General features: G+C 40.3%; 1 protein-coding gene across 1 annotated transcript in view; it reads right to left on the reverse strand.

Moving 5' to 3' along the window:
* Positions 1 to 16803, reverse strand: part of FAM13A (family with sequence similarity 13 member A) — a 121878-nt gene that overhangs the window by 41147 nt on the left and 63928 nt on the right. Inside the window, exon 7 of the mRNA XM_057366845.1 lies at positions 9491 to 9532. Coding sequence (XP_057222828.1) covers positions 9491 to 9532 — 42 coding nt within the window. The remainder of the gene's footprint in view (positions 1 to 9490; positions 9533 to 16803) is intronic.

The following is a 16803-nucleotide window of genomic DNA, read 5'->3' on the forward strand; positions in this document are numbered from 1 at the left end:
CAACAATTGAGTACTCATGTCACAAGTTTTCCCCTTGAGGAATTTTCACTCCCACTGACACAGCACATTTTGACAATGTCAATATCCTCAAGAATTAAATTCCCTGTCATCCCCATGTAGTAGGACAAGGTCTTATAACAAGTATTTCAATATCAACATGTTGCAGATTTTTTATTTCCTTCTGAGCTTTSTGTTGTTGATGTTTTAGCCTCATCACAAGTGTCTTTGCCTTTTGAGGATGACTTGAAAACATATACACTTAATATTAAATTAATATTAAACTGCTACCTCTCTTTAACTATTCTTTGAATATGCTCAAGGAACATATTAATGTTCTTTGCTTCACATTTTAAAAAATAAAATCTCATGCAYTCATCTCTCCCTTTTTACCTTAGTCTGCTATCAGGCTCAGGAAAAGCTGACACAAATGTAGGTGTTATCGCTTGCTGTTTAAAGCCCTTCTGAACAAGCTGACCTGGCATAGGTGTYACTGCTTTCTTCCCGCTGCCAAGATGAGTCCCATCCTGCCCCCTTTTCACCTACTGACTCAGCTGACTCGACCTTGCAGATAAAGTGACACTTTGCCTATTCATCTCTCCTGTGACCTCTGTTAAGTCAAATAAACTACAGGCCTAGGGGTTTCATTTCAAATTATCGCCATATCAGCAGAGTACAACTGGCTGATAAATCCCAGCAAAATRTGGTCAGGGTACAAAAGCCAGGCTGGATGCAAATGTGCCTCCTGCCAAAATAGCCATTCAATGCTTTCAGTCATTACTAGTTTCTCTCAAATCGTTCCAATGCAGAACCATTAACAGCTGATTTGCCCTTGCTACCCAAAGGTTTCCTCTCTGCTTCCCTCGAATATTTTGCACTTCATTGTACAGGGCTACAACTATCTAAGAAGCTGCAGCACTCTCAGATAACCACTCTGTGTCTCAAATAACMACTCTGTGACTTTACTGGGTTTGAGTGTCACTTGGGCCAAAGCAGGTGACAGAGGAAGAAAAARGTAAAAGAGGAGTCACTACAGCTAATTAGACAAAATCAACAAACCGACKTGACTCCTGTAGCGAATTACAAATCCCACAAATGCGCAGCTGCAAATCAGAATTGCAGTGTGCTTTAGGCTGAGCCAGTGTGTTCACCTGGGGTCTAACCACACACACATCCTYGCCAGTCCCAGTTTCATTCAGCACTACTCTCCAGTCCCAGCACAAGTCACTGGAGTGGTGGCACACCAGAAAAGGAGTCATGGACTTGCCAGAATGTCCCACACTACCTGCACAGYACCGAGCAGTTGTGCCATTCAGAAGATTTCATGAAGACATACAAACAACTATTACTGTACTTATTATTACAGATATAATAKCTGCATACAGGAAACAAAATTCACAAGATCACTCTCTTCCAACATTGAACAGCTTGACTCTTGACTACAGGATGCCTTTGCAATTTGAAGTGCAGATTTCAAGCACCCTACTTGCTGTCCTGTTTGCTTACAGGAATTATGGCCTCTTCCCAGCCCAAAACTATTTATAAGACCTGCTCTCCCAAGAGAGACATATTAGCAAGTAAGGTGCTAGTGTGGTAGGCTAACCCACATTGTAAGATATATAAATCATGTKCTTGCTACAGCTCCTACATCCATGGGAGTAAGATAATGCTGTATCAACTTTCTATAATATGCAAGCCAAACTGAGTGGGGGTGTCTCTCACATCACACTTTTCTTCTCCTTTTTCATGCCAGGAAAGTGGTAGAGGAGAATAAGAAAGGATTGTTTGGATTTTTGGTTTTTTTAAACACCCCTAAGATGTAGGTTTATCTACCAACAAAAATTTTTCAAACACCCAATACTTTCTGTAGTTGTCTAATTCACAGTTAACCGTGTGCTTTACTAACACCAATTCAATTTTAAGTACATTAACCCGACTAATTTGCAATGATGCATAACAATTAATTTGCTGTACCTAGAAAAGCCCTATTCAGACAATATAGATTCTGTAAGAAAGACAGCAGTGATTTTCAAACTACTGACAAATAACAAGGAAGTAGTATACATTATATGCCAGCTGAGTGGAGGACTACAAAATGAAGCTCTGATGTTGTTTTTATTGTATTTCCCTTCTTCCTTGGATCCTGAATCCAAGCTTATCCTTAGCTCTGTGATAACTTAATGCTGTTTTATTAGCCTCATCTCAATAAGGCAGARATTTTAAATCAGAGTTTTTCTAGATACACTAACTTCCTTTTAATTCCACAATAGGTATATTTTCTGGCTATTTCATTTTGAAGCTTAAATTAAATACATTGCTAAATTGCTTCACTTACTCTCCACCAACCTTTCTTCGACCAAGGAAGTTCGCACACAAAACAAATGGTGGAGGGAGAGTTGCACAGTGGTTTTAGGATCTGAGTCTGCTGCAGGACAGAACAGGAGGTGCAAGAGCATGTTGGCAAACCCRAGCAAAGACACCGCCCTGTAAGGATTTCAGAGCCCAAAAAAGCAACCGGGCAGGCGGGGTGTGYCCTGAGGGGTTTTCCAAACTTCCTGGGTGGCACAAAGTCACTCTGCTGTTGGATTTCTGCAGAGCAGGCAGGGTGAGCCATGTCTAGAGAAGCCTCTTGGCATGCCCGCCTGTGCAGGCAGCTGCCTCRCTCAGTAAATCATCCGGACAATGGCAACTCGTGTTCTGCTTCAGTTCATTATTTTCTCCTTACACCTGCTTCATTTCACTGATACGTATGGTCAATTATCTCCACGGCTAGATTATCTTTATTAAATTATGCAGCTGCTGCTGTAGAGCATGCTGAGAAATACTGACTTCTGATAGAAATTCCAGGTTCTCCTTGGGTGGCAAAAGGGAGCAAGATGGTTTCCCAGTGCTGGGGGACTTTTACTTTCAGAAAGCCAGCCAGAAAACCTGCATCAAGGCACACAACTGTTTTGAGTGCTATGAACTTTTGAACTGGTTTCTCATAAMCCTCATGCTTTTCCTTTTGGGAAGTCTGACCTCTAGCACTTCCCAGTTTTGTCTAACTTGTTTACCAAAGCCTTTTGCTCACTTTCAGAAGTGTTCCATCAGCTCTGGATAAGGTCTTACTTCACACATAAAGTAAACTCTTACTGCATGGCTTCCTTTCTTCTGTTTCAGCCTCAAGAACAAGAAGGTGGCATTTTCCATCACCATTCAGTCTCCCCTGTCTTCTCCTAACTAGGACTGCCTAAGTTTGAAAGATGTTCACTGGAGAATTAGCTCAAGCAATGACTGTACCTCTTCTGGTCTGTTGGGCATCTTGTGATAGCAGACAAATAACTGAGTTTGATATCAAAGCCCCTTCTCCTGATTTCTTTCATTCAAGCCACTATTGAGCAAAGTATCTTAGCATTCAGGTAAAAAAAGACAAAACAAAAACATCAAACAGAGCAAACTAACATACTGGCATAGTATTTTCCCAGACTGGGTTTTCATTAATTAAGTAATTTAATTAATTCCTGACTATACTTAATGGCCTAATTTTCAAGCTATACTTGCAATCTGGTACTAAGGTCACTTGTTGCTGAGATTTATTTACAATTCATCCACTTTATGCAGGAAGCAAAAGTGGTTTTTATTCCTGTTTTTGCTTTTTAAAAAGCTGAGCACAACAGTAAGAAAGCTTCAATAGATGCAAAAACTTTTTACTGTTTTGCTATTCTAGCAAAGTTGAGAATGTTTAAATGGCTATGATGTAACAGATGGCAGATTCCTGAAGTCCTCCCGAATATACTATTTCAATCCATGACCTAGGAAGTTCCTATTCATAGGTATTTATATGGTCTAAATGTTATCGACTCTCGACGTTGTCACATGCAATACTGCAGATTCATGAGGGATCCATTCAAAGACAATTATATGATTGTATGATCACAATTTATGTGATACACCAAAGGGAAAATTTGTTATGGCATATAAAATGTGAAAATAATGAGTTTAAAAATCAAAGCGGTGTGCTCCTAGTTATTGGGATGGCCTGTCATACAGAGAACACACTTCCATTGTTTTCTCAGCAACTTCACACTTTCACAAGCTCAGATCAAACTATCCTTCTGGTAAATGTAGTACATTAGTTTTTACACTACCTTGTTACTATGCAGAAGACTAATCCCACTAAAAGCAACTGTCTTCACGATTCTGAACGTTTTTCACTTGCACATCCTTTATGATGGATGCACACTGACACCTACTGCTTGGAGCAGAGACAACCCTCTAGGGGATTCATACAGGCCACGCGATTGATCTTGGTGAATTTGCACTGCACTGCTGTGTGCAGGCTCCTCTGCAGAGGAAGGAAATAATCCTCAGGGAGCCTCAGACCTGCATGGCAGCTGGGCACCCACAGGCCCRGTGTTTACTTTCAGCCAGTGCTGGTGTGATGGACATGAACATACATCACATAATGTAATCATAATTTGTAATGGGGCCCAGCAATCCTGTGGACCTTAGGACCTCTTATGGCATGTCTCATGGAGGAAGAAGTGTCCAGTGGGAAGGTGGCCAAGCAAATTTCTGAGCAGGTGTGAAATCCACAGCAAAGTTTTCAAGTATCTTCAGGAAACTTACCTGAGAACAAATAGCATAAAAAACATCTCACCCGATAGAATTCAGGCTAAGAATACCTGACCCGCATTATTTAAAATGAGTTGTCTCAAAATCTGTCAAAGGAGAAACAGTCAGCTGTACTAAATAATGCCAACAGGAGTAATTGTAGGAAAAGAATCAGGCAAAACTGTCCAATGCCTTGCCCTGCACTCATGAGTATTTAATGCCATCTTTGGCATTGCTTGTGATGTCAGGTCTCATTGCAGTTTCAGTTTATGCTCTGCATGTTATCAAGGAAGCTCCCCACTACAAAGCTTGTGCTTTTCTCCCCTGTGCTATCACTCTGGCTTATCCCAGGACATACCCAGGAGGGAACTCCTCTGAAACCATCGACATGACTACCGTCACATCTAAAGCGTGTATGCCAGCACAAAGTGTGCCTGAAGACTCCCTGTCTTCTAAAAACTCCCTGCACACTGGAGTGAATTGTGCTTACAGRGAACTGCCACTGCCAGATGCTGCTTCATCACCTGAAACTGCCGAGTGTTTCTCAGTTCTGATTACTCAATACAGCTGGCATTCACAGTCTCACTACAGGATTATACAAGGAGCAGAACTAGGCACTTTTTAACAATCTCAACTCCCTTCACCACAAGTTCTGTTACAAAAGGTTTTGCAACGTAAAYGCCCTTCAGGCATGACTCCCTGGAACAATCAATCACCAAGCAAGGCTTTCCTCTTTTAACAGTACTGAAATTTTCTTGTCTGGTACTGAGCACAGCTGAGCCAACAAATTATCTAATCAAGGACTACAGACAGGGAGAAGACAACCCTGGTCAGCAGTAAGTGAATGGATTCAAACCCCAAATCTCTCCAACAGGTCAAGCTGACCTCATCCTTATTATGTCCACTGAAAGTGGGCTCCAGCTACAAAATTAGTAATTTTCTGCCCAAATATATTCATAAACTATTTTTACACATTCTGTCTTGCATCAGTATTGTTACTTAACATAAACAATCCTTCCCCTCTGTCTAAAACTCAAAGGGAATATGTTGTATGCTGTTTCATTTCTTATGGTAGATAGGACCTCCATGATCTTTTCTCCATCTTCCAACAGTCTTGCTATTTCTTTARTCATCTTCACAAACCTAAAGCCAATGGAACACAGTTACTTGGAAACTGTGTAAGGTCTCATCTGTCCCTTRTACAAGGGTATCCCTTCTAAATATACTGAAAATACTTCCTTTATATATCCACCATCATATTACTTCAACTTGACTATTTTCATCCCCTGCTTCACTTTCATCTCTCCATGAACAAGTATGTTCGCATYCTTTTTTTCCCCAGCATTTCCAAATGTGAGGAACACCCCTTTCATGTAAAAGATTTTCATTAACAGACCTGAGGTATATGACTTCATTACTTACATTATTATTTTTATAGCATGTGTCTTAAATTTGATGCTTATCTTTATAAATATATATGAAATATCTTAATATATAAGATATGTCACTGTCCTATATTTTCTCCCAGAGAACACTCCCATTCACCCTCCTAAATTTCTGCTATGAGCTCAATTAATTTACGAGATCCAATTTTATTGAGTTAGTGACTATTAAAGAAAAGAAATTCAAGACACTTTAGGAGCTCCAGCAGCAATCCCCTTCCCTTCCTACCAGCACTATCTAGAGGTCTCACCCTCTCCCTACCCATCCTTTAAGTTCTAGTRCTCATGTTCCCTTTTTCCATATGGATGGCATGATATACTTTGTTGACAACAGACAGATTAGGTATATTCCTTTTCTTCCTCTCTCTGGTAAGTCTGTTAAAAAATAACTTGGTTGTACTGGTGTTATCACTCTTTATAAATCCATGTCACATTTTGCCTCCTTTACTGTTTACTCTCACACTGTTAAAGACTCTTTCTTCCCTTACGAAGTAGCACCAGTGATAAATTCTATATTTGGTCTTGACTTTTCCAATATCAAAAGGAAAAAAAAAATCCCCAAGCCTAAACCAGTTTCATTTTAAGATATAGTGTTTTTATTGGGGGTATTCTGACAGTTCTGAARTAAAAGTTAAGACTTCAGCATTTTCTTATTGTTAAAAACAGCAACCTGGGAAACTTCTCCATTATTAGCTGGTACAGCATTGAATAATCCAGTCTCTGATTTGATCCTACCAAAACCGATTTATGGAGGGTGTTATTTTGGCTGGGGTAGAGTTAATTTTCTTCCCARTGGCTGGTATGGGGCTGTGTTTTGGATTTGTGCTGAACACAGGGTTGATAATATAGAGATGTTTTTGTTATTGCTGGGCAGGGCTTACACAGAGCAAAGGCCTTTTCTGGTTTTGTACTGTCAGGGAATTTAGGGGTGCACCGGAGGTTGGGAGGAGACACAGCCAGGCCAGGCGACCCAAACTGATTGAAGGGACATTCTAGACCATATGATATCATGCTCAGTATATAAACCGGGGGGAAGAAGGAGGAAAGGGGGGACATTTGGAGTGATGGCATCTGTAACTGTTACATGTGACAGGGCTCCACTCTCTGGAGATGGCCAAAGACCTGCCTGCCCATGGGAACCACTGAATTAATTCCTTGTTCTGCTTTGCCTGTGTGCGAGGCTCTTTCCTATTAACCTGTCTTTATCTMAACCCATGACTTTTYCTGCTCTTACCATGCTGATTCTCTACCAAATCTCCCATTGCTGGTGGAGGAGTGAGAGAAGCGGCTGGCTGCTGACTGGGGTTAAACCACRACAGAGGGACACAGTGTTCCTTCAGTCTGGCAAAAGCCAAGTATTATGCAGTGTTTGGAAGCTAAAGAGCTCTTGTTCCCTCTTACTTAACTTGTTGTGTAATTATCTATATGGAACTACTGCACAGACACAGCAGTTACTGCTCTGTATCCAAATATTCATGATTCACTTGAAGGATTTCTTGAAYAGTATTTTAAACTATGTAAGTGTGRCAGGGCAGCAAAAGAAATAGATTTGACCATTAGATATTAGTCTCCCCTTCCTTGCCCATGRTGTGAAATGCAATTCCTACATCTCATGCACAGCCTTTGGGGCAACAKTTAGAACATTTAAACTTACACAGAAAAATCTGGCTACCCACTCAAGCTCTCAGTTGTTCAAGCACCAGGAGTTGCCCAGCCAATGCCAGCTCTCCTGCCAAATTAACTGCACTTGGCAACTGACCTTAGGAGGACACATTTCTGATGTGTTATAAACAGAAGCAAGACTACAAGCTGTTCCCTTTATTTACAAGAAACTGTATCCCAGCAATGCTACAAAAGACACGAGCTTGGCACCAAGCCTGCGTGTCAAGGTGTGCTGCTCCCTCTCTACTCCTACCAGCCAATTCTTCACTTMCCAGCTATGTGCTTACTCCTGACTGTTCCCTTCCTGTTTGCCAGAAAGATTCCCATGGAAACCCATCCCTTCATTTCAGTGGACACACTCATTCTTTGTTCTCTCCCCTAATAAGCCTAGATCTCTATTTAAGATGTTCAAGCTTGCTCCCTTTCTCTCAGAAATGTCCTGCTTTGCTATCAGTTTTCTCAGGTCCACTCCTTGCTCCCCATCTTCCCGGTGATCCTGACAAGGTCAGCCAAAGAGAATCTTCTTCATGGATCATTTTTCTATAATCCAGGAAAGGGCTTGGAAGGACAGTTTTGAGCAGTAAGACAGATGGAAATGTAATGAAAGCCTAAAATAATTTGAAGGTCACATTTAGCCAGAAAGAAAAACAAAGGGGCAGATGATTTTCAGTGGAAAGACAGGATGAAGAAACGAGGGAAAATCTGAGACGGGGGAATGTATGCATGMAGCTACAAAATAATCTCCTGAAGGAAAAGACAAAAACTCCTTGGACACTTTGAAGCTTTTGAGGCACAGACTGAGCAACATCTGCACAAATAGATTGCAGGGAATGAGGGCGCATCAACAGCAACTCAGACAGGATCATGCAACCATCCATGAACAATTCACCCACACATTTCTGCACAGTATSCATTAAATACGCTCTTTCTATGGTTTATATTAGAAAAATTCTGTAAGAAAAAAAGCAATTTACCAAGATAAATAGGAATATATGCCAGAGATTAACAAATTTCAGACATCACTSTAAAAATTCCAATTATCACTGTTCTCACAAAAAGCACCACTGGGATTTCTTTTTATTTGTTTAAACTCTGCAGAGATCAAAGAACCCAATTATAATATCTGGCCCTTCCTCCTCTGCAGCCCTTCATTGTTAATTGCTCTGGCTCCTGTTCTTCCACTAAGTATAAATGAAAGCACTGGAACTGAGCCTGCTACTGAAGCAAGCAGAGCAAACTTTCACTGATGTCAACAGAATTAGACCCCTTTTACAAGCAGTGACTTTGCCATCCAGYTGGCAAAACAAGAAACAATTTGTTCAAATGCAGCATGAGCACCATTCCCTCCAGTGAGGCTTGCTGGGTACCCAGGCGCTCTCCTGCTTTTCTGGGCTGCAGCAGGGAAGCAGTTGCTGGATGGGCTGCTGACTCACCATCTGGCTCCTGGCTTCTTTCTGAGCAGCACATGCTGCTAGTTCCCCAAAGCCTGTGGCAAAAGTCTCTCCTGTGCCYGCAGATAAGCTACTCAGGATACGTAACAAACCAAAGAAAAGAGGAAGCCCATGTCCATCGAGTAATGTAGAGTTTAAACCCTGGGCCTCTTCCCTAGACACAAAAAAATTGCAAGAGAGATGGTATCCACAAAGATTCTCCCACTAACTGAGCAATAATTACAATGGTGAAATTAATTCCCACTTTGACTACAGTCCATTCAGCACTTCTGGCACCCCTCCCCACATTTAGTTCCAATAATGAGTCAATCMCACACCAAAAAAATAAAACAACTGAGTAAATACCTCACGTAGAAGGGTGACATAGGCCGCTCATCTTCTTGAGAGCTAAAAACAAAACATATTTTTAAAGTTAGTATGCAGCTCTATCTTGTATTTGCAGTTTAAGATACTCACTCTTCAAAAGCAGAGAGAACAAAAGTGAAATTACACCCATTAGCACTTAAGTCTATTTAGTGCTCTGGTTGATGCATGGAAGAAAAAGCTTAAAGTTACATTCCTTAAAATCCTGGCAATCCAACTAATTTCTCAATGTCCACAAATGTGGCGTAACAGATCTCCTGCTAGACAGCCAGGAGTCATTCTGACTCTGCAACACTGCTAGGCTATTCCCATAGCAACAATAAATTTTGCCAGGAAAACCAAGGGAGTCCTTTACTRTCTTCTGTTCCACAATTAAACAATCTGCCTGTTAAAGCCAAATTTAAGAAAAAACACAAGTGACACCTTGAGTAACCAAAGAAATGGTCATGGCCATAGGTGTGAGGCTACATATTCGCCAATTTTATCACCTCTGTGGAAAGTTTATTTGAATGAAATTTCTGTAGGCTTGACATCAGGGATTGCCAGTAGCTGGCATGGCTACTTGTGTTTTAGCTGTGAACTGGCCTGGCTCCAACATAACTACCTGGCARGTAGCTGGAGCAGCCCTGATCCAGCTCATCCTGCCTGTGCTGGCACRAGAATGAGCTGGGTCACAGAATCACACATTAGCTCCTGAATTTTGAAGCTGATTTTTATCGGCTTACAAAAGGTGCTCTAAGCACTCAAAAAAAGGGGAAAGGAGCATCTCTGTAAGATCTGCAGTTAGGAAATCAAGTATTCACAAGCACCTTTTGCTTCCATTGGAGCCAGCATGAAGCTCCCTCAGCAAGATGAGCTGAAACTGGCCTGCAGCCAGGTAAGCACCCTCCCATCACACTGTACAGAGGTAGATCTAACCACGACTTATTTCCAATCCAGCCACAAATATGAACACCAAATTCACTGGCGGGGGCCAGAACATGAGGGAGAAGGCAGGATGCAAGGGAGTCAAAAACGCAGAGTTAAGCAAGCCAGTGCTCCAGAGAAAAAAATCACAGGGATTCATCCCCCCAACAGGAAGACCCACAAATGGATATCTACAGAAAAGACCTTAAGCACATCACATGGGAAACCCAAAATACTGATTTGAGGGCAACACCAAATCCCACAGTCCAGAAGGAAGAGAAACTGTCTCTGAAAATGGTGTGGTCTGCCAAAACTTCAACATCTCTGTAAGGTAACAGTGACTGGACAGCTTTAGCAGCTCCCAAGGAAGASTGGGAGCACAGCTGCTACTGGAAACTTTGCTGCCACTTCAACAAGCCCATCTTCAATAGCCTGAACTGCAGCTCCMAGAGCTGCTGCTGCTTCCAGAACCAGCCAGGAAACACAGCAGTGCACAGCAGATGGAGAATGCCTGCCTGTGAACTGAGGCTAACGCACCTGAAGAGTCTTTGTGAGAAACTGCTATGGCTTTGAGACTGCCTAGAAAAAGCTGAAGGAAATGGAATGCCCATTACTGCCTTTCCCTGAAGATAATTTGCCACAAAGGCATGGGTAAGAACCTCTGCCAGCTACAGACTCCCTCCCCTGATGGCATGCAGTTCCCCAGCCTGCATCACTTTATTTAGCACTTACAGAATATATATTTTTCTAAGTGCAAAGAAAGTACTTTAAACTCACAAAGMTGCTAGTGAAGTTTTTTACTACATTCAGTTCACTGCATTAATAGCTGTACTTGTAATCTCAACGCAAACAAGTCCAAGTAGGGGATAGAAAACATGAAAAATCTTTTTTCACCTGGAGAAAAGTTCACAGTGTCATCAAGATTGCTGTGCATCAATGCATCTTCAAATGAAAATACCAAATGCTGCTTGATGTGCAAGTAGCAGTTGCCAAAGCCACGCCAAACATGCTTTCTTTCCCATCTTAAAAACCCTTCCTTATTTCAAGGTTTATAATTAACTCCCAAATTAAAGAAGCACAATCACAGTGAGAAAGTCCAAATAATCTTTTACATTTATGCTTCCAATATTTGCTTTGACAGAGGAGATGGAGAAGTAGTATTCAGCAGGGACTACGAATCCTCTTGCATTTCCTTCCCTTTCTTCCATAGCAAGCGCAACTGGATGCTTCATAAGTTCAAGCAAATTTTCTAACTACAAAAATGTATCCATTCATACAAAGGAACTGAGGAGAAACAAACATTTTAAGCCCATTAYCTGGGAATGGCAGAGAAAGAAGCTCTTACAGAAGTCAGGAACCAAGTATCAGTTTCATTTAGATCATAAAGTTTCAAAATTTCACATGGTTAGTTGTAACTGTAGCTGTGAAAACCTCTCTTACTCAGTAGTGGTTCATGGTTTTACATATGCAGCAAAGGAGCAGTAGCTGAATCTGGATGAAGATTTCCAAGCTAACTAGCATAAAACCCAGACTTTTGAGAAAACCATAAAAATCTTCTAAATTTCTACCTTGCCCAGCAAAGAATTTATAGGTTAGACAAACAGGTTTAGAAGTAAATTAAGTTTTGGGGTTTTTTGTTTGGTTGGGTTTTTTTTTTTTTATCCTCAAAGTTTTGTCCAGCTTTACATATGCTTTATGGCCAGAAGGCACTAAAAGGATGAAATAGCTTAAAAAAAAGCCAGTTATTTATTCAACTATCAGTGATCACCTGGCCAAGCAGGAGAGTGCAAAATACAGCAGTCTCTTTTTTTTTTTCCTCAGGCGTATAAACTCCCCTAAGTGAAGGGAATTAACAGAAATTAATCACTTCCATGAAATACTTGGGAGATTACCTGACAACTTCCTTCTTGCTCAAAACCAAAATAAATACAAGCTGAACTAAAAAAAAAAAAAACCCAACAAAACAAGCAAAAAAACCCACAGCAAACCAAACTCGTTCTGTTTATTTCACAGGTAAAGAAGTAATATTATGTATGCTTGTGACCATCACTGAGCAAACAAAAAGTTTGCCAGACTGGAAGAAACACCAGTTTAGCCACCAGTTAGTTCAGCACACCATGGGATTTTTTAGGCACGTCCTTTCTGTCCCTGAAGAAATAGGAAAGCCTGGGCRAAGTCTTAACTGTTAAATGATAAATTTCCATTACAGAAGAAGAGTTATCCTTTTTTGCCTCCCTCTTTTGCAATAGGAATGTTACAGGCAACCATTCACTCTTCACATTCTTAAACAGGCAATGATGATCTTCCTTTTTTTTCCCCCTGACTTGTCATTGAACCACAGAACCCCTGAGGGTGAAAAAGACCTCTCAGATCATCAAATCTAACTTTTGAATTATCTTGCCCTTCAGGCAGAATAAGGGAGCTGCTGAGCCTGTTGTAGAACCCCCATTTAGAAGGAAAATTCCCAATTTATTTATGTGCATAAGAGTTATCCCTGAGTCAGCCCTCTCCTCACTGGCCCAAGCTCCCACTGCAGGTCAGAGTAGCTCGGTTCCTCCTTGTTTTATCTGCACTTAATTATCAGCAGCTCTTCTGTCTTAGCTTCCTGGCACTGGAACCTTCATTACAAGRCTGCTTTACTGTTCCACATCTCTTTTCGAAATATAAATGGGACATCTAGTCAATGGAATTAAAAAGCACACTCCAGATTTTGGCATTGGGGTGTTTATTTTTGTTTTACATGTGCAGCAAATTTCTGGTGGGTTTTTTTTTTTTTTTTTTTTTTTTTTTTTTTTTTTTTTTTTTTTTTTTTTTTTTTTTTTTTTTTTTTTTTTTTTTTTTTTTTTTCTTTTTTTTTTTTTTTTTATTTGGGAGGTTTTTGTTTTCTTTTTAAACAATCATGAATACGTACTTTGACTCATGGATCAACATTCTGCACCAGAGATGAAGGCCCTGGACACTGGCAGGGTCTTGCTGCTCAGCCAAGGTCATGTTCTCCTAATGCCTTGCCATAGGCTCTGTTTGTTCTGACCTCAAATGTTAGATAAGGGAATGGCTCGCTTTCTATTAGCACAGAAATTCTCWACTTCAAAAGAAATGTAATTGTTTTTTAGTGAGAACAGTTTTCTAAGGGAAAGCATTAGCTGCTTTTATTTTTAATGCAATCAAAGAAAAAAGACCTGAAAAATTCAGTGACATCAAATTACWAATGATATCAAAAGTTAATGCAGGTTTTGGGGGGAAGAGAAGGAAGGCTAAGCTTGGTGACTTATTAAGACTTCAAATTACCACCCTCTTGTTTTCTTCCATCATTTAGAACACCTATGCCTMCTTGGATTAAAAGACATACAATTTATGCAGCTACAGAGGATTTTAACAATATTTTTTATTTACTTATGATGACATTCAACACTAACAACACTAAAAACAGCTTCAAGGAAACACTGATTTTTGAGGCCACAGTGTTGCTTTTTGCTGAATGTCTCATCTTATTCACAATTTTTTTAGCAGTTCTTCACTCCCCCAAGTCATTTCCCCATAAAAGTTATTTCGATGCTGCAAAAAATGCAAGATTGAAACAGCTCATGAAAATTTATTGCATGCTTATTTTCTCAATAGAGCTATTTACTCATAGCTTGTGCTTCACAGCAGTGGATAAAAGGCAATGTTTTTGGAAATGAGAAATAGCAGGCAACACAAGCTTTTACCTTCAAATAAATCCTTCAAAATAAACCTCCATCAAATAAATACTGAGGTATATTATGCAAAAGCAGAAAGAATAATACCATCCTTGATGCAAGAGTAACCATAAATTTAATCTAACATCGTAACACTGCAGTGATAAAATGGTCATCATTWAAGTCAGGACCTACCATCAATCCTTGAGCAATGCCACCCTTGCTCTACATCCTTTAACAGAGGGGGAGGTGGGAATGTTGCATATGTACTGTGTAAGAAACAAATGCTTAACAGCTATTTTCCTGTGAGAGTTATTTCCATGYTAACATTTCCATTTTCCCTGAAGAGTAACTTTGATAAGTCAAAACCATAACATGTTGTTTCAGATATTCATCTCGTCTTCACAATTGTTATGCTTATATCTAGCCACACATCAAAATTCAAGGCTGACAGCCCAGCTTCCTCATTCTGAATTCACATATTCTGCAAAAATATCATACCATGCAAAATATCTCCAATTACTTGGGTGGTGGTGAATTGGTATTGGTTTAAATATTAAACTCCAAAGGATGCCATCATCTTCCCCAAAGCTGTTTCTTCAGCAGYGTTTTTCCTAAAGATCTCTCAACTAAATTACACTGCAGAGGCATATATCCACAAGCATAACTGCACAGGCTGTGCGTGAGGGGCCACTGAAATTGAAGTATGTTACCTGAACAGGAAGAAAAGTACACTGAAGGCTTTTTGCACACCTCCTCCTACTTCAAAGCAACATCAGAGATCAGAGAAGTATAGGCTATCCCATGGCAAGCTGGAATGAGCAGAACTTATTGCTGATTAAGTACCACTGTGAGCAAGAAGCAGACTTTCAATTTATATTAACATACCTGAATATCCTGAAGCCCATGACAACATGATTTTGTAAAATTGTTTTCTGGTTACTATCCTCCTAGACTGCAAATATGTTTATCTTTTACAAAATGACGTCAATGTAAAACAGCTCCCTTTTGTTTTACTTCTTAAGCCAGTTGGATCTTATTATGGAAGATGGGGCAGCATCTTTTCTTTTACTTGTGGTTTGACGATTTATCCTCACTAGGRTAAAACTAGAAAATGGCTCAGAAAGACGCAGAATGAGTGTCCCAGCCAAAGTCTCACCTCTTCTCAGAATCTAACAGTGAAGTTGCATAACACACATACCTGTTGCATTATAATGSTGAAGAACTGTTACTAGGTAACCAGTGATTTCTGTTTCAGGATTGTTTGTTAAAAGCTTGCACACTTCAAATAAAGGTATCTAAGAGGCCAGGTTTTAGGTAAATATTCATATTTTCTTGCTTAATCAGGTGGACACCCCAGAGGCAAACACCAAGAAAATTTCCACACCAATTTCCCCTTTCAGTCAAAGCCTTCCACGCCTCAGTAATATTGAGGACGACCTTCCACAGGCTCCTACACTCATCACATCACAGCAGTAACAAATCAGGGTACCCGTGTGTGGGTCAAATCTGAGCTTGGAAGATGAAAAATTCACATAGCATTTTCTAAAAAGCTATGACTTGAGGARGATGAGAACCAAAGGTTGGAATTTCTCTTCATTCTTCCACCAGAAAAAAAAAAAACACCCAAAGCAAACAAAGAAAAATTAGATACAAGTTCTCTCCACCCTCAGAGAGCATACTTCAGATCCATATTCTAGAACATATTTCATTAGGGCTTGTCAAGCACTCCCAGTACCTTGGGTAGAAAGTGATAACAAAGTCCAAAAGATCAGACTTATTTAAAATACAACTTTACACACAAAAATGTTCACAAATGTGATAAAAGAGAACACAGCAGTCACACAAAAGAAAAAAAAAAAACAGTGTGGTGGAATACAAACGGTGTTCTTGGGCTGAACTGATGGATATTTGTGAAAGATCCCAAGCAAACCAACCAGTAAGGTAAATCAAACAGTCCTGATGCAGACAACTGCTGCAGTACAGGTTAGAAAGGGATTAGTCACATCCCCTACTGCTACCAGATGTACTTGCTAAAAATATTTGTGATGGCTTCACGCTTCCACTACTTTGACTTGTTAAGCAACAGAGGCCACTGATCATAAACAAGGCCCAAGTGTGTACCTGCCTTTCTTATCTCCTGCAGAAACTGGTAGATATGATTGGCAAAGGCAGCCACAGGCTTCAGCTTTGCACAGCTGCTGTTAAATCAGCAATAGAGTGAGCTAGAATACATGAATTCAAACATGCATTAACAGCATTAGTAATGSTCTAACTAGGAAGCTAGGATACCAAAGTAAGCTAATGCTATTCTGAAAATACAGTAGCCTAATAGCAATAGAAGAGACAATTACTGGCTGGAAAATCAGTAATGCAATCCATGTGACATTCACCAGTGCCTTCTACAGCACTTGGGCAGCACAGTACCTACTGCAGTGAGGGTTCAACACATTTGGCCTTCCACCTCTTCCTATGCAATGAAACATAACCCGGACATCCCCAACTCACTCCTTCACAGCAAGCCACCATACCCCTTCACATGCCATTCCACAGATATCTATATATAGAATGATACCATATAGTTCATACGGCTCTATGCAAGCACATTACATGATTTTCAGCAAGACAGACTTGCAGCTTACACACAGCTTTGTAGACAGAGAGCCCTTCTCCCTCCCCCAGGTTTTACATACCAGCTACACATTTGTATTG

The sequence above is a fragment of the Malurus melanocephalus genome, unplaced genomic scaffold, assembly GCF_030028575.1.
Source record: "Malurus melanocephalus ecotype Western Australia unplaced genomic scaffold, MMel_1.1 scaffold_72, whole genome shotgun sequence".
Classification (NCBI taxonomy): Eukaryota; Metazoa; Chordata; class Aves; order Passeriformes; family Maluridae; genus Malurus; species Malurus melanocephalus.